Here is a 20,303-nt window from a genome sequence, read left to right on the forward strand (position 1 = left end):
CTACTCTGCGTTCAACTTCGCGTCCCGTCCGTCCTTGTCGCGCAGCCGTTGGACGCGCATGCCCCGTCCTTCTCGCGCTTCTATTGATGTCTCTCTTTCTCTCTCTCTCTCAGCGCGCGCATATATTGACGATTCACAGATACTCAAAACTCCCCTTATGCGAATTTGAAAATCACGAGACGATTTTTCATCGATTAAAAATTAAAGCACTTTGTTACGGCTGGGCAGACGGAAAGATACGTCCGTACCAACAATGACAAATACGTCTAGTGATTATAACGCGATAATTTACGTATTTGTTTATTGTGTCTACCCTTCCGAATGCGAGGTTCATGTTTGTTTAACTCGCGAGGTTAATCCATCGTGGTTTAGTCCCGGCGAAATGAAAGTTGGGAAGAGGGATGCCACGTCCTGTTTCGTGGGGTATGAACCGTATAAACCGTAATGTTTAATTCCGGCGATTGTCCCCTCGAGGATTTCGCGATGCCACCCCTGCGCGGCGTACGCGCGCGCGCGCGCTTTTAACGTTAGCAACGCGTGTTCCTCCCCGACGTGCGCGTTTTATTTTCTTCGGGCTCACGACTTTAAATATATCGTATCTTTAAGCGTGGCAAAGGTATCCGAATCGAGGGGAGGGGGAGAATTCGCGCGCGCGATACAGGTACACGCAATTGAGTCGAAGTTAATCGCTTCATTCGGTGGCGAAACCGCGCGCCGAAAGCTTCAAAGCGACGGGCGCGCCCGCGCGCGCGTGTCGTATCGACCCTTCACCATTGGATGACGCATCCTCCAATGACCGGCCGGCCCGGCGATTACGTCACTCCGGGGTATTATTGACGCCGGACGTGTTCAACGGCGTCGCACTGCCGCGTTTCTCCGGGGGCCGTCCCTCCGTGTCTCGCGACCTCGCGGGGTCGTCCTAGGGGGGTTGCGTAACGTTCACGGTGGTGCGAGATCGCGGGTAGGTAGGTTCAACCCTTTTCGGGGGAGAACCTCAACTACCCGGCGCCCCAGCTGGACGAGATACGGCGGCGCTTTCCGCGGCGAGGATCAAATCCCCGTTGCGGTCCGCAACATACGTGCGTCGTCTTGAAAATGGATTATCCTTTTGAGTTATGATCCCTTACACCTAGAAGGAGGAGGAATCCCGCAGGGATGTAGGGGAAAAGGATGTTATTACAGATGTAGGAGAAGAGAGAAAGCCCATCTCGTTACATCTCGACGTGGCATTTACCCGTAAAATACAAAGGAAAGAATTACAAAAATATTTTCTTTTCGTTTGACTTTCGCTCAAAATTTTTAGGTACGCAAAGACGATTGTGCGTTTAAAACGGGAGGAACTCGTCCGAGAAGCGTGAGCTTCACTGCGGGTGCGAGATTATTGGGGCGAAGTGGCGCAATACGGAACACGCATTGCCGTGTTTTGGCCTTCTCCGCTTTTCTCGCTCAATTTCAGGAATGCGATCTTTATGTCGCCCGACGAGCGTGCCGTGCAAACAAACCACACTCAGAAAAAAATGTAGCACCAGATAATACAATTGTGGAGTGCTCGTCTACAAATAATAGTACAAATAGGGATAGAGATAAATTGTAATAAATAAATCTAAAAAATTGTTCTAAGAAACTTGTCTTAAATCAATTGACAAACTGCTTAAAACTGTAAAATATTGCAGCATTAATAAAGCCTAAAAGATTTGTAATTTTAAATAATTTTATTGCAATTTATTGCATTTGTTGTGAAAATATAGTAGCGTTTGACTTAAAAAATCTACCACATTTAATAAAACTTCGCGCAACAAGATGTAGTAAATGCTTATAGGCATATATGTAAACTATAATAATAACCTGTAGCAATCTTTAATTCAACTTGCAGGCCTATAAATGCTTTTGTAGAAAACATATCAACGATTATTGTAAAGCAGTTTATTATTTATAGTAAAGTGTTTAAGAGATTTAAAGTAAAGTAAACAAATTGTATTCACAGTAACTATAAACTAATGATAAAACAAGCAATACGTTACTACAAATTAATGTTAGCTGTTTTAAATATTTAAAATATTATTTTATGGAGTACTACAATAACGCAATAAATTTTAACTGAATTTTATAGCATAATTTCATAACTAATGTATAACAAGTTATTTTTAATGTATTATAATTATCTAAAACGCTATAGATAAATGTTTTATATCTTATTAATAAAATTTATTTGCGTGTTTGTTTCATAAAGTCACAGTTTTTGTGTTTACATGTAACAAAATAAATTTACTACAAAATTATGGCTAATCTGTGTATTTTATATTTTCTATTACATTACAATTTAAAGTTATCTATCTGACAAAATAAAATCTACAATGTTGTATTAGTTTTTTCCGAGAGATTTTTCTCGGTGCACATCTCGCATTTTCCCTCTTTCTCCTTCGCGAGGAAGGGGAGACGGAAGCGCGAACTTTCATCTGGTCTGAAATTAAAGTTTCGAAGATGCAAATCAGCATTTCATGCGGACGGAGACTTGCCGAACGGATCGATACCCCATCTATTTTCTAAGATTGAACCGTGCCACCGCTTAAAAACCCAACTTCTCAGCGCAAATTTCTTAGCCACAAAGTCAGTACCTGAAGATGACCAAACTCCGATTAACTTAATCGGCGATTAATTCGGTTGGGAGAATCCGGCTTAAAGTAAAGTTTTTATCTATACAAATTTTCAGTTTATTAATCCTCTCTTATTTCCTACATTTAAAAGAAATAATTTTATGTTGATAAAATATTACAAGCATTACTCGATAAGTTAATCATTATTAAATAAGTTAATCAAAGTTTCTATTGAATTCTACCAATGAAGATTAACTTTCATGTAGGTTTAAACTTATTTTCTGCCTTCTTCTAATTCTTAGATTAAAATTAATCTACACTGGTAGAAACGACCCTAATTCTTTATTCAGTCGAGCGTCTCTCCTTACATTATTTGTTTTGGACAGTTAATATTTATGATGACACCTCAAATCCGTTTTACATCCGCTGGTCCAGAGATTCAAGACAGAACTTTGACCCTAGACCACGAAGCAAATTTCAAAAATAAGAATGAAAAACTCGAGAAGAAGAGACTCCATCGTGCTATCTTATTAACGATTATCTCGTAAAAATAGGTGGATATTTTGAAGAGTTCATTCGATTTCGTTCATAAGATTCGTTACACTATTGATTGGCAACCATTTAAAAGCGCGACGAGTTCCAAAGTCAATTGTCACGCGATATCGATCTCGCGCGCATTGTTCCACTTTCGTATCGTCGGTCGGTGTTTTATATAATTGTTGGTGACGGGTAAACGCAGCACAGATTGAAAATGATGACGGACCAGCAGCAGCCTTCGGGACATTAGCCGGAGGGAAGAGGAGGGAGAGAGGGAGGAGGGCGCCCCCCCCCCTTGAATTAACGCGGCGTGTCGGACTTCCGTTGTGGCAAATTGGTGAACGTTCTCCGGCGACTTACGAAAGATTGAATAAAGGGAGAGTGGCGTCACCGACTCGGAATTCGGACCTCTCAGGTCCTCAGCAAGTGTAACAATAGTAAATAGTCCTCGACGCTCTCCTCTTTCTCTCTCTCTCTCTCGCTTCTTACCGTTAATCGCTCGCGCATACAGGTCAATATTAATTTCGTTGGTTTTCTAGAAGAAAAGCGTAATTACCTGCGTACGAGGGGAAAGGTATATCCTTCTGACTGGCACTGGAAACGGAACTCAAAATCCTGCGGTAGAGAAGATGTATTAAAATATATCTTAATATTTCTTAATATAATACTCTAATTTAATATTATAATACTTTATATATTATACTACGAAGTAATATATAATTATGTTTATCACGATTAGATTGACGAATAGACATTTACGCTTCACCATCAATGACAATAACACCATTAATTCTCGTATGTTTCCTGTTTGCCCGCTAAGAGTTTGGTCCATATAATTTTTATAGCGAATTCGATTGACTGCCGTCGTACACAAATCGGTGTGAAAATATGTGTTTAATATATTTTATTATGCTATTTTATATTAAAATGTGTATTTTACCAATCGAGATAGTTGCATTTTATTTTTACACTCTCAGATTAGATCAGCACCAGTGTACACTAAAGCAATCATCGAATTCGTTAATAATCGGTTCTTATATTTATAAGACCTTAAAATGTCGCAAACCCCAATTACCAATCATATCATTTAAGACGATCTAGCTAGAACATAACACCGGAATATCGGATTTATAACTCAACGTTTGCGCTTTATATATATTTTCCCCTAAAGTTCTCAGATTACTTTATTACGTCTGGGAAAGAGAGTGCTACGTTTTACGGCTTACTTTTGTTCTGATATAACCACGCCCGATCCTTTCTCCGCCTAGATAAACCGACGCCGTTCTCGTTGACAGGACTCGAAGCGCTGGAGAAGGCCCTCTACTGCTGGGAAGACGCGCTCACCGCGTTCAGCTCTGCCCTCGGCAACGATGTCTTGGCCTTGCCGTCGAAAGCCGACGCGGCGTTCACCCAGGACGTACAGGAGTTGCTCGACATGGGTTACCAGATGCAGAATCACGCGGAGCTGCTCTTCCTCGATCAGGTAAACCTCGATCTCACCCTGAATTTCTCTTTCTCAATTTCTCATTTCGGCTGTGTGATGTCGGGAAAATCCATGAAACTAATCCGCTGACTCGGCGTGACCACGAGATTCCGGTGGATCGGAATTCGGAGACCACCGCCCCTCCGTCCTTCGCGAGTGGACAAACTTACGGGCGGACGATCACCCGATGCCATTCCATTCCGTTGCATTCATCATCAATTGTCCTTCTACCGGTCCGGTAAAAAAATGCGGGGAATTAATCCAATTTAAATGACGGCCGCCTCGGGGGTAATTAGCGCAACGAGTCACTTGACCTGACGCCAGTCGCCGGGAATTGTTGCGGAACGTTAATGGCATAGGAAGTGCACAACTTTCTCCGGGAGCAATCTGAATTTTCAAATCGCAATGCATCAGGGATCGAATGCATCTATATGTATATCGTTATCGCAAGAGCTGCGAGTACATTTTCCCAATGGGGCATGTAGCTTCTGTCCTTCTATATATTTATTTACCTTCTTTTTTTCGCAGCACTCCGTTTTATTTCGCAACGACAGCGAGGAGAGCCTCGACAAACCTTCGAACATTGGGACAAGGCTATCTGGCTTTAGAGATAAAGCCGACGCCGCATCGTCGCCCGATTCGTTCGAATCTGCACGTGATGGGGTGAGTTATGCAAGGGATAAGTAGATAGATTATCATCCCTTCGTATTGCACGAGAGATTAAATTGATGCGTCGAGCGATTGTCGTTGACGTAAATCAAAGAGGTGCAACTTTCTAAGAGAGGACTCTTGGAAACTGGTGTTTTTTTTTGTTTTTTTTTTTTAAATAATATTTACGGTACTGAAGAAAAGAAACAAATTAGCTTACAATTATTAAAATCATTATTTCAGGTTGCGGATCTGCGTGAATTCGAAGAATTCTCAGAATTGTTTCCACACTTTGAGAGGCAAAAGCTTTATCATGCCGCTCTTAAACAGTACGAGGATAAAGGCATTCCTTGCAGGTATGTATAAATTCAATCTGTGCCTGTATTTCTACTATATGGATTGTATATAAATGCATATTGTGTTACAGGAGATTACACACGGAACTTGTAAAGTGCGGATCGGATGTGGAATATTTAGCAAAGGTATACTGCCTGCGTCAGGCTTATACAAAATTATTTAATTTACCCACCGCAGCGGCATATATAATGGACGTGGGTCGTCAAATCATTAGCGATTTAATTATGTACGCGGATAGGGTAAGAGAATATTAAACGAAATAAGCGTTAATGAAAGTATCCAAAATTAATCGTTCAATATTGAGAAAAGAAATCTTTGTCATGTCAGGATCCTAAGGATTACTTGATGTACTACGAACGTATGATGGAGTTCCTACAAGAGCCGCGCAATCATAGCATCATGGAAGAGGAATTGGCCGCCCGAGGCGTTAAGTGCATGAATTTTTATGACGTGCTCATCGACTTTATACTCCTAGATGCATTCGAGGACGTGGAGAAGCCACCGCCACCTGTGAGAGCTATAGTTCAAAATAGATGGGTGTCCGCTAGTTTTAGAGAAACTGTACGTACACGATTATTAATTACCTACTGTGCCGCTTTCCATATTTATTTAATCTATCGTCGATTATCCTTGAAAGGCGATAGGAACAGCGCTCTGGTCCCTCCTCGCGAGCAAAAGGAGAATGCTAAAGTACCAGGAAGGCTTCTTGGCGCACTTCTATTCCATCTCCGAGCAAATCTCGCCGATGTTTATTTGGGGATTCTTGGGTTCTGAAGAAAGTCTACGTTCCGCGTGCCATTACTTTAGGGAACAAGTGATTGAGTTTCTCGTAGATATATTTAATTTCTTCAAGGTACGATATACCACTGTCGATGACCTTGCCGCGGACATTCTCAGGGAAATGAAATTAAGAGCCGATAATATAAATCAAAGGCTGTCGTTAGAAGGTTGCTAGCCAATGAAATATGTTTAGTTAACCATTTTAATACAATATTGAACAGGTTTGATATTGCAATTTTTAATTGCATATACCGCGTTCAACATCTTTATGTTGTAAAAGAGAATGTTAATATCAATATTAACGAAATTAAGCCATATCTGATAAGTTAAGTAAATTATGCAATACATTAACGCATAGTTTAATTTCCATTACCGCGCCCATAATTAGTAATTGCATCTGTGAAATTATCTTGCGAAGTAGTATCGCAGAGAGACTGCGCACCCTTCTGTTATCACTAATTAGAACTCATGCATACGTTGAGTTTCATATATAGTATTTGAACAAAATTACATTAATCTTGAATAAAGATTAACAGCTTCTAATGTCTAATTCTACGGGATAAAATATTAGAAACGTCCAAGATATACATTTTATATGAATATATGATGTCAAATTCATAAGCAGGACCTTATTTATAAAGCTTGGAAAATTAATGCATGTATATAATGAAAACGTAGTGTTATTTAATCTGACATAAGCAACTTCGTTATCAATCATGATATGTCAATCATGATGTGTGATTCTGTAGACATTCTATAAATCATGTTGCAAAATATGTAAAATATTATGATAGTTGCAATTCTGTTTATTATTTATAATTAATGTATAATAGTCTCATTTTTTATATTTTATTACACACAGATTCAATAACATAAAATTTTGCATGTATTATTATAATATAAAGTATAAAATATTATTTCAATGATACTTTTTTGCATTGTTTAAAGGATTATTATGTATTTCAGTAAAATTATCATTTTGCAGTCTGTTTGGTTTATTATTTATTTGATAAAATGTAGAAGTAATTAAATGAAATTAATATGTAATATATTGTTCCTTATATAAATTCAAATATACATAAGACAATGTACATTTCCTTATAATTAATTGAAAAGATTATTTATAAGTTTTTTGAACAAATTTTTCTGGTGCTACCGTTATAAACTTATTAGATAATTAGTTTTAGTAGGAAATGAACGACTCGTTTAGAAAGAACGTAATCGCTAAGCGTTTTATTGTTATTTTAAGGTAGTTACCATCAAAATATTTGTTAAATATATATCATAGTTTTGAATAGCAATTCAACATATTGCCAAAGATATGTTTATAAAATTTGCTTATAATTTATAAGTATCAGTTATCTTGGGCCAGTCAGTTTTTTAATGACATTCCATACATACAATAATAAATAATAAGACACACACACATATATATATATATATATGTATGTATATATGAAGTATACAATTTATGAATATCTTTGAGATTTTATTTCTCACACAATATTTTGAAAATATATTAAATTATATTTAAAAAAGTATATATGTGATGACAATGACGCATTAATTTCATAACATTTGATCTTTTCGACATTTAATTTGTAAGTGAAAATCCTGTGTTTATTTTATAAATAATTCACTTTTATGATGTGTGAAAATATATGTAACAGTAAAATATTATATTTCTTTAATAAAGAAATTATTTTAATTGTGGAAATAAAAATGATTGAACAAAGACAAAAATTATATACTTGTATAATACTTGTTAGAGCTCTCAGCTGACAGATTAGAAGTTTCAATAAATCTGTTTAATGAAAAGGGATTATTATAGTTGTAAAAATTAAGTATGATTATTGCTTATCTGCTATTTGATACAGAAAAGTCCTCTTTCACTCTTAAAAAATTTAATAGATAATTTAAATTTAAATGTGATACATGTACTGTATAAATTTTTAATTAACATTACATAATATTGTACAATATTATATAATATAATTAAGACATAAGTAACATTGCAAAAAGTTGCAAAAATACTGCAAAAAGCAAATATCAAAAGCCTTTTGTTTTTTATGCATTAAAAATGTATATCACAAAAATACAATATAATTACATATAATTATATAATTTATATAATTCTTATTAATAATTATGTAAATATGTTAACCATAACTAAAAACGTTTTCTGAGAAATAGTCATCATCATCTGATTCATCCTCATCACTTGATGGCACAACGGGCATTATGTTGTGTATGTTGTTTTTAAGCTTATACTTTTGGAATCTATTTACTATAAAATTAAAAAAATATGAATAAAATTAAAAATAGTTTTTAATTTAAATTTAGACTTGGAACTTGATATTGTTCATTTATAAATAATAGCCGAATAATGATATAAATAAAAAAATAGTTATTCATACTATCATAATTCTTAGCGTAATCCAATATCGTAGTTTCCTGTATATGTGCTGGATCATATGATATAAGAGGAGTCTTTTCTTTGGACTTGAGCAATCTTAACCATGAGTACCCTATTAAATCAATATAAAATTAATCTCTTGTTTTTTTGTATTATAATAAATAAATTTATAACAGAGGAAAAATTACTGTACATTTAAGTCCCTTCTTTAAATAGATTTTAATTTCTCTCCCAACATTTTTGTGCACCGTTTTCTCTGCTATTACCGACCCAAACATATGCAGAACAACATAATATTTCTTACCATTCGTCTCTGTACTACAATGATATTCGAAATTAGATTAGATCGTTACACTCCTCTCTTATGCTCCGTTATATATTTACCTAAACTGTAAACAATCGTCCTCGATTCGGATGTAGTAATTGGACACATCGGGCAACTGAATGCTAATGACGACCGTTAGATCCGTCTGATACCACTTGATTGCTGGATGACTGTAATCGGAAACAAGTTCTGGACAATTCATGGCATTCACCACCTTGAAATGGATTCTTTTTCTATAATCTTTCTTAATTAAAACCGTTTAGATATTTAAAGTATGACCACATAACTCCTTAGGTTAATTGTTGATGACAGCAGGTTACTCTAGAATCGATTCATTGGATTAATCGAATCCGTAAGATCGATTTAAAAGACCGAATTGAATCGACCGAAAAAGAATCGATTCTTCAAAAAAATCACTCATTCTACTCCCACGGCTCTCACCTCCAGACTCCCCTCCCATCTTAGTTTATTTTCTTTGACTCCCACCAGTCCCACTACTCCCACCCTAAATCCGTTAAGTTAGGTAAAGTTAGGATAAGGACAATGCGTGTGTGACGAGTCGTAAATTATACATTGAAAATTTTCGAAAATAACAAGGTATTCTGTGGTGAATAGAACTAATCGAACATGATGAAGGTGATTGACGTGAGTGCAGAAAACGTTAACGAAAGTGTGTTGAAACTGAGAAACAGCATTCACTATGGGTAAGATAATTTTCACCAGATTTTCCACGGAAATAAAAGGATTAAATTGTTTAATATTATCTTGCAGAGAAATGAAGGGCGCTTACAATATCGTGATGGCTACTCTCTCTGTGCTCAAGGAAATTGTCAATAATACAGAATGGAATACAGCCAAGTATGAATCGCTCAAATTATTATTCAAAGCTGTTGCATCATCCATTATGGTGACACATGTTGAAATAGATGTTTATCGGCATGGAGAAAACACTATTTGTTTTTATTCCGCATTAATTTATATTAATTTTTGGTTTGATTTTCCAGAGATTTAATGGATATTGTTATGCGGAATGGAAAGTACCTGATTAAGATGCTTCCCCTTGAAACTTGTATTGGAAATATGGTAAGAAGGGTGTTGCAGATTATCAGGGAAGAATATACCTCGGAATTAAAGAATAAGACAGACGAGATGTACCCCCAAGAGTCCTTACACAAAATTCTTACTGCCGAGAATGACCAGCAGATAGACTTTGATGTTTCGATACCTTACCTCAAAGCCTCCGTCATTGAACACATTAACGAATTTGAAACTGAGGTAGAAACATGGTGAGCTACAATTGCATTTATATCATATAATTAAAAAAAGTCAATTTCTGTTATATAGTGCAATGATTGACATTAAATATAACTTTTAATTAATTTTAATGCTTATGATCTTTTTTATTACTCAAATATGAATTTTTTAATAAAATTTTCTAACGCACTATTCTATATCAATTTTGAATAATTGTTTCACCACTTTTTAAGTTAAAAATATCAAGATATTCAAACAAATTCAACATAGAAATAGAAACTCTAAAGATTTTTTACTCAGTATGGAATGTGTAGCTATTTTAAAATATACTTGTTAATATCTTTTAAAATAAATTTAATATTTTTAGTGCAGAAAATATTACACGACAAGCGCCCAAGCATATACACTCAAATGAAATTATAATGACCATTGGTAAATCAAAATTAGTGGAAGAATTTTTCAAAAAAGCTGCTGCTTCTAGAGCCTTCGAGATTATAGTAGCCGAGGGTGGACCCTCTTTAAGTGTAAGTCTACATCTAGCTTTACGATGAACTTAAAATTGAAGAATAGATAAAATAGAAGGTTATTGAGAAGTGAAAATAGTTATGGTTACTTGAAAAGGGAAAGGTCTAGCAAGAAAGATTATTGCAATATTCGGGAACATTCTGATATTCTTCTCGTGTTGTCGCACCTACTAAAATAAAACTCAAAAGATAAATACAAAAGAGAAAACTATGAATGATTGCAGGGCCAAGAAATGGCGGTAAACCTGGCCAAGGCAAAGATCAAGACCACATTGATATCGGATGTGGCCATCTTTGCTATGATGTCCCGCGTCAACAAGGTCATCATCGGCACTCACACAGTTATGGCGAATGGCGGACTCCAGGCAATATCAGGCACACATATCGTCGCGCAGGCTGCCAAGCACTATTCCGTTCCAGTGTTGGTACTGCTACCCCTCTATAAGCTGGCGCCTCTTTACCACTACTCAGGCAAACAGAGTGGCTTCAACTCTCTTGTATCGCCGATGGACGGCGTAATCCACAGTGCTAACGCACCACTGCTGGAGCGGATACAAACTTATAATCCCATGTTTGATTACGTTCCACCAGATCTCGTCACGTTATTCATCTCAAACACGTAAGGCAACCAAGACTACCAATTATATATTAAAATAGCATTAAAAGTACAAATGCATCGAGTACAAATGCATTTATTTTCTTTTTCAGGGGTGGAAACGCGCCATCTTACGTGTATAGATTACTTAGCGAATTATACAATCCTGATGATTACGATTACAATTATACGATTGTACAATCCTGAACTATGAGCAATTATGAACCTTACTCATGATCATTTCTTCAAGCGAGAGCACAGACTTTTATAGAAAAGAATTGATCAATCAGGATCCTTTATTTCTCTTTCTAGAATAAAAAGGACTCTTGTGTAAGGACATTGTGAAAAAGTTTGCGATCCTGCCTTTGCAATAGTTTTAAGTAAATATACAATTATATGTTAATATTTATATATATAAAATAAATCTAAATTAATATATTTATTTTTAGTATATGAAAAAAAATTTCTACTACAGGTATAATCTTCAGCACATCAAAATGGTTTATTTATAAATTATAATAATTTAAATATAAAAATTCCCTAAATGGGAATTAAGTAAATTATCATTTATCTTACACTCTTTTCTTTATTTCACTTGATTAAATTTTTTAATCAACCTCACAAAACAGAGGGATAACAGTCAGGGAGAAGACTAAACATGGGACATTGACTGCTTTTGCAAGAAGCCACATGCATCATCCCAAAAATTATGAATTATGTACAAAGTGATCCCTGATTTCTCAAAGTGTTATACATATGGGTTCCAATTACTGCCGTCCTCTGGCTGCAACGAGTTCGTTACAAGCAAAATAACATCGACGATCCACCACACACCCATACCACCCAGTGTCAACAGTTTGCCCACTGCTGTCCCAGTCTGTCCAAGGCAGAAGCGATCCATCCCAAGGAATCCCAATAGAATGCTGTACAGGAGAGTCGTCGCGAAGTAATGGTCACTATACTTTATACACGGTATTCCCTCGCGAAAGAATGTCCTTGGTCCAAAACACTCAATGTCTGGCAACACTGTACAGGACACCTTGGTCTTCTCTACATCTTCATAGCGAGATCCTCCAAACTGTCAATGCATCAACCATAATTAATTTGGATCTGAATTTGTTGGAGCTGTAATTGCGTAAAGTTATAAAAAAAAAGTCTATTTCCTAGAGATTTCTTTATCCGAATTGCAACAAATGTTGCAAAAGAACAGAGAAACTTGATTTTACATAGATGTGTACCTTGACGCAACCGAAGCCTGTCTCCTCCTTCGCGGTCTTGTTTCCTTTGTGATCAACCGGGTCCTCGCATTCCACGAATTCCTTAGGTCTACAAGTAAAGCCGTTGTTTTTATTTCACTTGGACATCGTGTCGAAAGTGTGTTCGGTGCGAATACTCACAAGAATTTACACATCACCAGCGGACCATCGGCCCTGTATTCCGGCTGCGGCTCGGCACTTTTGTTCGCGAGCGCCAAACGTTCATCCCGGTCCCATAAGAGGCAGACGACCGCGAGAATAAGATGTAACCTCATTTTGTCGTCGCTGACATTTTAAACGTGAGTGACAGCTGATAGCATGTGCAGAATATATGCGGGTAAAATACCATAGACAAGCGAACGTCAGCGCCGCGGAGTTCGGCGAATGCCAGAACTACAATCTCGTTCTCCAATAATCGAAAGGTAAATCCTTTTAAATGCTCGCGGGTAACCAATCAACATACACGGATTCAACTACAATGCGACTGCCTCGCTCTCGTCACGTGGGCACGTTTGACAGCCGAGACAGGACGAGGAGGTAATTTTGCGCATGAACGAAATAATCTTGCGATAATTATGTAACGTGCGGTGAAATAGAAGTTTGACGTGAGACTATTTATGACGTGTTAACGCTGGAGAATCATGTTGTCTCTGAATCAGCTGTGTTCCAAGCCAGGTATTTACCTGACGCACGTGTCATCCGAGTCAATCTTGTTCAAGAGATTCGAACATCGATTTAACGCCAAGCACACTGCAAGGGTTGAATTTTTTAAGCCATACTTAATATATGTAATTCACATTATGTCGAGATAATTTAGTTAAAATCGTATTCGATAGAAACTGTACGAGACGCTGGGCGTAGCAGAGAATTGCGAGGATGAAACCTTGAGATTGGCATTTGTTCATCTTGCGAAACGGTTTCATCCGGATAGCGGAGCACCGGAAGCCGATGCCGTTAGATTTTCCCAGGTAATACATGGTAACAAAGATACGCCGTTTTTTGAAATAAGTAAATAAAGTAAATCTACTACGTCGTGTGATTGTTTAAGGTAGATTGAAAGTGCTTATAGACAGATTCGAAGAATCAGAAATGATCAGAGAGATAAGGAAACATCACCGGAGGTGGAAGAGTTTGATATCAAGGTATTTATATTCGACATATACATGTATCACGTCTTTCATTTTAGCTCTAATTGCCTAATAAATATTTTAAGCATACAGCACCACAACATCGTCACTACTTGAACTTTGACGTAGGAATCGGTACACCAAGCAAAAGGCAAAAATTACACACGATACAAAGGGCTCAGAAGGCAGTTGATAATGTGATGGAGCACAGATTGAAGAAGTTACAGGCTGAAGAGCGCAACACGTTAATTGGCATGGATAAGCAAAAAGCTAAGGACATCAAAACCCGTTATGGTATGGATCGTTTAGTGGAAGACTTGATTCAAGAGGCAATGAACAAGGGTGAATTCAGTGATTTACCTGGAATGGGAAAGCCGCTGAAGAATACAAACGCCAGAAATCCTTACGTCGATTTTGTGACTCACAAATTGAATCAGGTATACAAAGCATGGGAATTAATTTCAATGACTTGAATATAATTTATGTTAACTATGATTGCAGATATTGATAGACAATGGATTCACTCCAGAATGGATACAACTGTCAAAGGAAATTAGGGAGGAGACCGAAGAACTGCAAAAGAGATTGTCAGAAGCACGTAACAACGTGGGCGAGTTACCATTGAGTCCGGAAGATGAATTGATATGGAAAGACAAATTAAAACAATTTCAGACTGCAACAAAGCAAATAAACAATAAAATTGATAAGTATAATTTGTTAGTTCCTATACTGCAGAAACAAATGCTTCATGTTAGATTAGACGAGCTCGCCAAGAAAGCGTTATCGGTGCCGCCTTCGAAAAATATAAAAAAATACACAGATACTAGTTATGAAGGTATGAACGAGAGCATATCTCAGGACTTGTTTAATTTCATAAGTAACTTGTTTAGTAAAAAAATTACTTAGATATATATGGAAAATATGTGATATAAATACCACAAATTTGTTTCTACATATATAAATAACGAGATTAAGATGTAACAATATAAAAAAATATAATATTCTATATTTTATAAACCCGATGTGTGTATGTATGTATATATAAACTCCCTAATTAATTCCACTGAAGAGTGCCGTCTTCTTTTAATTTTATACGACCAGTCGCCAGGTGTTTTAAGGCACGAGGATAAGCACGATGTTCCGCCGTCTTCACGCGTTCCTGCAAAATTTTCTCGGTATCGTCTGATAATACGGGCACTGCTTCTTGCTCAATGATAGCTCCCGAATCTATATCAACCTAATTAATAAAAGGAAGAAAAATGACAATGATTCATTAATATTGAGATTACGATTAAACTAAAAAAAAAATCTTTTTGATTATCATACCTCAACAAAGTGTACGGTGCAACCCGATATGCGCACACGCGCTGCTAGAACGTCCTTGTGTGCATTTGCACCTTTGAAAGATGGCAACAATGATGGATGTATGTTCAACAAAGCTCCTTTCCAGTGTTTCACAAATTGTTCCGAAAGAATTCGCATAAAGCCAGCCAGACATACTATCTCAACTCCGGCAGCGTGAAGTTCCACATTCATGGCTGCGTCAAACGATTCACGGCTTGGATAATCGGTGTGTTTAATTACCTACAAATATAAAATAAGTAAAAATTAGGAAGATTATAGATTCGTACGTTTATATATTTTATTTGTAGCTATATGCGTAATTTGCATTAACGCATTAATTACCATAGTCCTAATGCCAGCTTTTTCAGCACGTTTCAATCCTTCGACACCAGGCTTATTGGAAATCACCAGGACGATTTCCGCTCCAATGTGCTGAGATGGATCCTGAGTAGCGTTAATTAATGATTGAAGATTTGTACCACTACCCGATATCAGAACGCCTACTCTTTTAAGGGGCTTGCTCAATGTTGCAACCAAGTTAGGAACGTATTGTTTCATCTCAAGTTCGAGGACTTCTTCAAAATTCTTTACATGCACTCTAGTCTGACCATCTACATTAATACAATTAATATATAAATTAATGTAATTAATGTAATTTTATTACTTATATTCGTTTACATTAATTATATTATTATATTCAATAATAATTACTGCAATGTGCATTTACGCTTCCGATAACTACAGGATTTTCGTCTTTTAGTTTAACTAAAATTTCAACCTTGTCTTTCTCGGAGCATATCAAAATCGCACCGATTCCACAGTTAAAGGTTCTTAGCATCTCATGTTTATTAATTCCGCCTATACAGAAACAAGATAGCATTATCAAAAAGAGCACTTCTATTAATTATTTTATGCACTTTGTGAATTTTAGAAGTAGAAATATACAGATGGCTATTATACATACCAATCGCTGCTAACCAACCAAAGATTGGTAAAACATTCCATTTTTCCGCATTTAACGTTACACCTAAACTCTCCGGTAAAATTCTAGGAATGTTTTCCGTAAGACCTCCGCCAGTGATATGCGCGAATCCCTTCACCAGGTTGGTTCGCAAGGCAGGAATAACGCTTTTTACGTAAATCTTTGTCGGTTCCAATAGTTCTTCGCCTATGATAACATTTTTCTTGTAACTCTTGCTTTCTATGATATACTGAATTAAAACCAGTTTAATTAAGAAAACGTATTGTACCAATCGTTCGGTTGCTCTTTGAAAAAGGTGCAGTGTCAGAGTACTTCTTATTTGCAAGTTTCAAAACTTTTCGCACCATGCTAAAACCGTTACTGTGCACGCCACTTGAGGGAAGTCCAATTATCACATCACCCTCTTTAACGTCATTTACACGTGGCAACAAATTGCCCTTTTCGACTGCGCCTACTGCAAAGCCTGCCAAGTCATATTCTCCCTCGGGATACATGTCTGGCATCTCAGCCGTTTCTCCGCCAATCTGTAAATTTTGATATGAATCAAATAAATAATGAAAATATTTCAAATAAATAATGAAAAGATAGATATTTATCTTATTTAATGTACATCGCTTTCTTAAATATTATATAATAAACGTTTTACCAAGGAACATCCTGCTTGCTTGCAACCTTCGGTAATCCCGCTTATGACCTTCGTAGCTACTCCCACGTCGAGTTTGCCACAGGCGAAATAATCTAAGAAAAACAACGGCTCCGCGTTGTGTGCGAGAACATCGTTCACGCACATAGCTACCAAGTCTATGCCCACTGTTTCGTGCTTCTTGCATTCAATTGCTATCTAAGAAAAAGATGTTTATAAATACAGAAGATTAGTTCTAACAGTTTCCTTCAATCTTAATATTTACCTTCAGTTTAGTACCAACACCATCGGTACCTGACACAAGAATAGGATCATTGTAACCAGCGGCTTTTATATCAAAGAGTCCACCGAATCCGCCTATGGCGCCCAAAGTGCCAGCACGTTTTGTGGAGCAAGTAGCTGGTTTAATAGCGGATATGAATTTATCACCGGCATCGATACTCACGCCACTATTTTCGTACGTTAATTGCCCTTTTTGCAAAATAGATCTAAAACGTTTGCTTGTTAATCTCGTGCGAGATATTAATCGATTAATCTGTAAATCACTCTATACACCTGGCGATCCCTTTATGCGCGATGTCGGTTCTAAATTGCTTCCCACTGAATGATACATACTGAGCAGCTTGGGTAGCTTTAGCCGCTGCCATTGCCAAGGTTGGGGCTATGCTAACGGTGATTAGAACTCTCCCACCTGTGAAAATGCTGTTGTAATTATCTAAGTTTTAGTTAATATCTTTTATTGTGTCACTATTTACCATTGGTCACTAATTCGCCTTCTAATGAAACAGCCGTGCCACAGTGAAAGACAAAGTAGTCCCGTTTACGCAATACTTCATCAATGCCTGTTATAACTTGACCCTTGGACGAAGATGTCGGATAGCCGCGAGATGCTAAAACCACACCGACAGCGGATACGTTTTCGCGCCATGAAACGAGAGACGAACTTAATGTTCCGTTACAACAAGCCTATAATACAAAATTATATATAAGTATATCAAAAATATAAATATGAAAATAAAATATGTGTTGTATCCAATATGGATGTCACTTCTAACAAATCAAACTAAAATCAAATTAATGTGGTACCATCATAATTGTAAACAGATCTGATGCCAAGAGTGGTAATACTACTTCTGTCTCAGGATCTCCAAATCTGCAATTAAACTCCAAGACTTTGGGACCGTCTTGAGTCAGCATCAAACCGGCATATAGTACTCCTGCAATATTAATTTTATGTAAATAACACATGTTCATGTAATTTCGCTTTACTATCAATAGAAAATTACAAACCGACAAATGGGATGTTCTCTTTTCTAAGTCCATCAACAGCTTTTTGAAGAATGTTTAGTTTCACCTGTTCATAATCCGTTTCACTTAACAGTGGACATGGACAATACGCTCCCATTCCACCCGTATTTGGCCCGGAATCGCCGTTAAAGATTCTCTTGTGGTCCTGTGCAGGCATCATAGGCACGACGGTCTTGCCTAAGAACCAAAAAAATGAAGTAATCTTTGAATAATTTTTTCTTTTCATTAAAGAAATAATTTGGATAGATATAATCTTGTTTACCATCTGTAAATGCCAGTACAGACACCTCTTCGCCCTCCAACAATTCCTCGACAACTATAGTCTCACCAGCAACTCCAAATTTCTTATCATTTAACATTTCATCTATCACCTGACAAGCTTCGTGCTGGTCTTTTGCTACTACTACACCTTTACCGGCTGCCAAACCTGAGGCTTTCACCACAAGTGCCTTGAAGAAAGCACTGTGTCAAAAAAGAATACATATATAAATTTTTAAATATATATAGTACATTCTCCTCAACAAGAGAGATTCTTTACCTTTTAACAAAGTTTTTTGCGTCTGCAGCGGAAGTAAAACCTTGCCACCTAGCAGTAGGAATACAATTTCTGTCCATAAATTGCTTTGCCCAATCTTTATTGGCTTCAATCTGAGCTGCTTTTTTCTGTGGGCCGAAACACTTTACTCCCACAACTTTCAATTCATCTGCTAATCCCTGAGCCAGAGGATCTTCTGGTCCAACTACTACTAAATCAATGTTATTGTCCTTGCTCCACTTGGCAACTTCCTATATTTAAAAAACGAGATAATCAATATCACACAATGATTTGATCCAAGGAAAAATTACAAAAAAATAACATAATGTATATACTTTGGTATTCTTGACATTTAATTCAATTAATTGCACTTTGTCAACTTCTTTAATGCCGGTGTTCCCGGGGGCGACCAAAATCTCTTTCACCTACGCCAAATAGAATGTACAGTTGTATTAATTTTCATTCATTACATCACTATTCATTTCTGTAATTATTAACTTACACACGGCGACTGAGACAATTTCCAACAAATGGCATGCTCCCTGCCGCCGCTCCCGATTACAAGAACCGTGCACTGGGTCATCTGCAAATTAACAATGTGTTTTGTCGAAACGGCGGGGATCACAAAAGTATTAGAATAAACTTAATAATTTCAGAATAAAATTATTCTTTCTCGTCACTCACCTTGGTCCAACTTGTAAGCTCGATAAACACTCGTGCGACTAACCGTTAATTATTGGTTGTTTACAGAAACCTGTTACGAGAAACCGCCGGTAGCTCTTTCCGGCACTTTCCGGATAACACGCTGCGAACGAAAACGTGGGATGCTACAGGTGGTCGGCGCGATTCGCTCTCGGCGCAGCAGCAACGTGAACGTGACTAATGACGAGCGCTGGCCCGCCAATCGCGCTTTACGCAATGACAGACCGGCTCGATCTCTCTCGCTCTCTGCGGGAGTTAATCTGTAATAATTCGTATATCGCTCGCGCGATGACCCGACAACCTTTTGGGAGGGGCGATCTCACGCACGAAAAATGATCTCGACAAGGACGCGTTGTTTACATCATTATTACATTGTAATGTACAAATAAACGTGCGCGGAGACGAAACGCATTTCTTATTTTACAATTCTAACACTATACAATTTTTCTTACTTTATACTTTATAATATTGTTATATTTTTTAAATTTTAAATCATCTGCCATAGATATTTAATGATTTTCACATGCACCGAAATCATTTGAAAAACTTGAAAAAAAAGATTTTGATACATTATTTTATAAATGTTATATTGATATAAGGGAACTTCATATAATGTTGGCCATTGAAATTATTTCGAGATTATTTAGCGGCCGTAAAGGTCACATGCAGTACGTCACTCGATCTTATCACGGTTGTTGTAACTTGTTTGTATTCAGCTTTTACATTATGACAAACAACGTAACATTATTTTTATCAGTCTAAATTCTGTCGTTTTATCGAAAATATTTTATAGCGATCAGTCAATTCCTAATAAGGATTTCAATGTGTAACATTAAAGGAATAAATTGATGAATTAAAAAATTATATTCCGTAAACAATATAAGAATGCGTGT

At 36.9% G+C, this 20,303-nt stretch overlaps 6 protein-coding genes and 1 long non-coding RNA gene across 12 annotated transcripts in view; 4 read left to right on the forward strand and 3 right to left on the reverse strand.

Annotated features, from left to right (window-relative positions):
* LOC105833508 (mitoguardin) overlaps positions 1 to 7,294 on the forward strand; it is a 28,919-nt gene extending 21,625 nt beyond the window's left edge. Inside the window, exons 4-10 of one of the 3 annotated variants that reach the window (XM_012675295.3) lie at positions 3,671 to 3,751; positions 4,427 to 4,614; positions 5,143 to 5,277; positions 5,506 to 5,618; positions 5,690 to 5,858; positions 5,947 to 6,180; positions 6,257 to 7,294. In XM_012675295.3, the coding sequence (XP_012530749.1) occupies positions 3,671 to 3,751; positions 4,427 to 4,614; positions 5,143 to 5,277; positions 5,506 to 5,618; positions 5,690 to 5,858; positions 5,947 to 6,180; positions 6,257 to 6,574 (1,238 nt within the window). In that variant the 3' untranslated portion in view covers positions 6,575 to 7,294. Of the gene's footprint in view, positions 1 to 3,670; positions 3,752 to 4,399; positions 4,615 to 5,142; positions 5,278 to 5,505; positions 5,619 to 5,689; positions 5,859 to 5,946; positions 6,181 to 6,256 lie in introns of all 3 variants that reach the window. The other 2 variants (XM_012675296.3, XM_012675297.3) reach the window with 2 other exon arrangements.
* Positions 69 to 3,568, forward strand: LOC118645720. Its single transcript, XR_004963405.1, has 2 exons — positions 69 to 1,236; positions 1,304 to 3,568. It is a non-coding gene; the product is annotated as an uncharacterized LOC118645720 (long non-coding RNA).
* Positions 7,295 to 7,429: 135 nt separating the features above from the next.
* Positions 7,430 to 9,575, reverse strand: LOC105833516 (co-chaperone protein p23-1). Its single transcript, XM_012675305.3, has 4 exons — positions 9,200 to 9,575; positions 9,009 to 9,133; positions 8,817 to 8,927; positions 7,430 to 8,686 (listed from the first exon to the last, which is right to left on the reverse strand). Exons 1-4 carry the CDS (start codon positions 9,340 to 9,342, stop codon positions 8,559 to 8,561), a joined length of 507 nt encoding a protein of 168 aa, XP_012530759.1. The 5' UTR covers positions 9,343 to 9,575; the 3' UTR covers positions 7,430 to 8,558.
* Positions 9,576 to 9,607: 32 nt separating this feature from the next.
* LOC105833513 (translation initiation factor eIF-2B subunit beta) lies at positions 9,608 to 12,079 on the forward strand. 3 transcript variants are annotated; one of them, XR_003626334.2, is made up of 7 exons: positions 9,608 to 9,844; positions 9,912 to 9,998; positions 10,145 to 10,426; positions 10,762 to 10,918; positions 11,143 to 11,537; positions 11,627 to 11,893; positions 11,989 to 12,079. XR_003626334.2 is itself a non-coding variant. In XM_012675302.3 (6 exons), exons 1-6 carry the CDS (start codon positions 9,768 to 9,770, stop codon positions 11,718 to 11,720), a joined length of 1,092 nt encoding a protein of 363 aa, XP_012530756.1. In that variant the 5' UTR covers positions 9,608 to 9,767; the 3' UTR covers positions 11,721 to 11,943. The 3 variants fall into 3 exon arrangements, 2 of the variants coding, with proteins under 2 accessions (XP_012530756.1, XP_012530757.1); XM_012675302.3 differs by lacking the exon at positions 11,989 to 12,079 and having other exon boundaries at positions 11,627 to 11,943; XM_012675303.3 differs by lacking the exons at positions 9,608 to 9,844; positions 11,989 to 12,079 and having other exon boundaries at positions 9,911 to 10,047; positions 11,627 to 11,943.
* LOC105833515 (TM2 domain-containing protein CG11103) lies at positions 11,995 to 13,141 on the reverse strand. The gene is made up of 3 exons (XM_012675304.3): positions 12,911 to 13,141; positions 12,752 to 12,839; positions 11,995 to 12,591 (listed from the first exon to the last, which is right to left on the reverse strand). The coding sequence occupies exons 1-3, from the start codon at positions 13,042 to 13,044 to the stop codon at positions 12,262 to 12,264; spliced, it is 552 nt and encodes a 183-aa protein (XP_012530758.1). The 5' UTR covers positions 13,045 to 13,141; the 3' UTR covers positions 11,995 to 12,261.
* A 124-nt stretch (positions 13,142 to 13,265) lies between these two features.
* Positions 13,266 to 14,892, forward strand: LOC105833512 (dnaJ homolog subfamily C member 28). Of its 2 annotated transcripts, none has more exons than XM_012675301.3 (5): positions 13,266 to 13,527; positions 13,606 to 13,737; positions 13,822 to 13,911; positions 13,983 to 14,333; positions 14,398 to 14,892. In XM_012675301.3, exons 1-5 carry the CDS (start codon positions 13,411 to 13,413, stop codon positions 14,800 to 14,802), a joined length of 1,095 nt encoding a protein of 364 aa, XP_012530755.1. In that variant the 5' UTR covers positions 13,266 to 13,410; the 3' UTR covers positions 14,803 to 14,892. The 2 variants fall into 2 exon arrangements, with proteins under 2 accessions (XP_012530755.1, XP_028048468.1); XM_028192667.2 differs by having other exon boundaries at positions 13,266 to 13,521.
* On the reverse strand, positions 14,749 to 19,815 carry LOC105833511 (trifunctional purine biosynthetic protein adenosine-3). The gene is made up of 17 exons (XM_012675300.3): positions 19,393 to 19,815; positions 19,211 to 19,291; positions 19,044 to 19,133; positions 18,712 to 18,959; positions 18,436 to 18,635; positions 18,156 to 18,350; positions 17,952 to 18,082; positions 17,621 to 17,831; positions 17,421 to 17,556; positions 17,131 to 17,353; positions 16,869 to 17,063; positions 16,491 to 16,746; positions 16,205 to 16,408; positions 15,952 to 16,098; positions 15,583 to 15,851; positions 15,223 to 15,480; positions 14,749 to 15,133 (listed from the first exon to the last, which is right to left on the reverse strand). The coding sequence occupies exons 2-17, from the start codon at positions 19,289 to 19,291 to the stop codon at positions 14,951 to 14,953; spliced, it is 3,027 nt and encodes a 1,008-aa protein (XP_012530754.1). The 5' UTR covers positions 19,393 to 19,815; the 3' UTR covers positions 14,749 to 14,950.
* Positions 19,816 to 20,303: the final 488 nt, after the last annotated feature.

Source organism: Monomorium pharaonis, chromosome 5, assembly GCF_013373865.1.
Source record: "Monomorium pharaonis isolate MP-MQ-018 chromosome 5, ASM1337386v2, whole genome shotgun sequence".
NCBI classification, from domain to species: domain Eukaryota; kingdom Metazoa; phylum Arthropoda; class Insecta; order Hymenoptera; family Formicidae; genus Monomorium; species Monomorium pharaonis.

Coding starts and splice junctions, on each gene's coding strand:
- LOC105833513 (XM_012675302.3), top strand. CDS start 9,768: ATGATGAAGGTGATTGACGTGAGTGCAGAAAACGTTAACGAAAGTGTG. Junction 9,845..9,911: donor AGAAACAGCATTCACTATGG/GTAAGATAATTT, acceptor ATTATCTTGCAG/AGAAATGAAGGGCGCTTACA. Junction 9,999..10,144: donor ACAGAATGGAATACAGCCAA/GTATGAATCGCT, acceptor TTGATTTTCCAG/AGATTTAATGGATATTGTTA.
- LOC105833511 (XM_012675300.3), bottom strand. CDS start 19,291: ATGACCCAGTGCACGGTTCTTGTAATCGGGAGCGGCGGCAGGGAGCAT. Junction 17,832..17,951: donor ATCTGTTTACAATTATGATG/GTACCACATTAA, acceptor TTTGTATTATAG/GCTTGTTGTAACGGAACATT. Junction 15,852..15,951: donor AAGCGTAAATGCACATTGCA/GTAATTATTATT, acceptor GTATTAATGTAG/ATGGTCAGACTAGAGTGCAT.
- LOC105833516 (XM_012675305.3), bottom strand. CDS start 9,342: ATGAATTGTCCAGAACTTGTTTCCGATTACAGTCATCCAGCAATCAAG. Junction 8,928..9,008: donor TTTAAAGAAGGGACTTAAAT/GTACAGTAATTT, acceptor TTGATTTAATAG/GGTACTCATGGTTAAGATTG. Junction 8,687..8,816: donor TTACGCTAAGAATTATGATA/GTATGAATAACT, acceptor TTAATTTTATAG/TAAATAGATTCCAAAAGTAT.
- LOC105833512 (XM_012675301.3), top strand. CDS start 13,411: ATGTTGTCTCTGAATCAGCTGTGTTCCAAGCCAGGTATTTACCTGACG. Junction 13,912..13,982: donor TGGAAGAGTTTGATATCAAG/GTATTTATATTC, acceptor AAATATTTTAAG/CATACAGCACCACAACATCG. Junction 14,334..14,397: donor TGACTCACAAATTGAATCAG/GTATACAAAGCA, acceptor CTATGATTGCAG/ATATTGATAGACAATGGATT.
- LOC105833515 (XM_012675304.3), bottom strand. CDS start 13,044: ATGAGGTTACATCTTATTCTCGCGGTCGTCTGCCTCTTATGGGACCGG. Junction 12,840..12,910: donor CTGGTGATGTGTAAATTCTT/GTGAGTATTCGC, acceptor CTTTACTTGTAG/ACCTAAGGAATTCGTGGAAT. Junction 12,592..12,751: donor CAGGCTTCGGTTGCGTCAAG/GTACACATCTAT, acceptor ATGCATTGACAG/TTTGGAGGATCTCGCTATGA.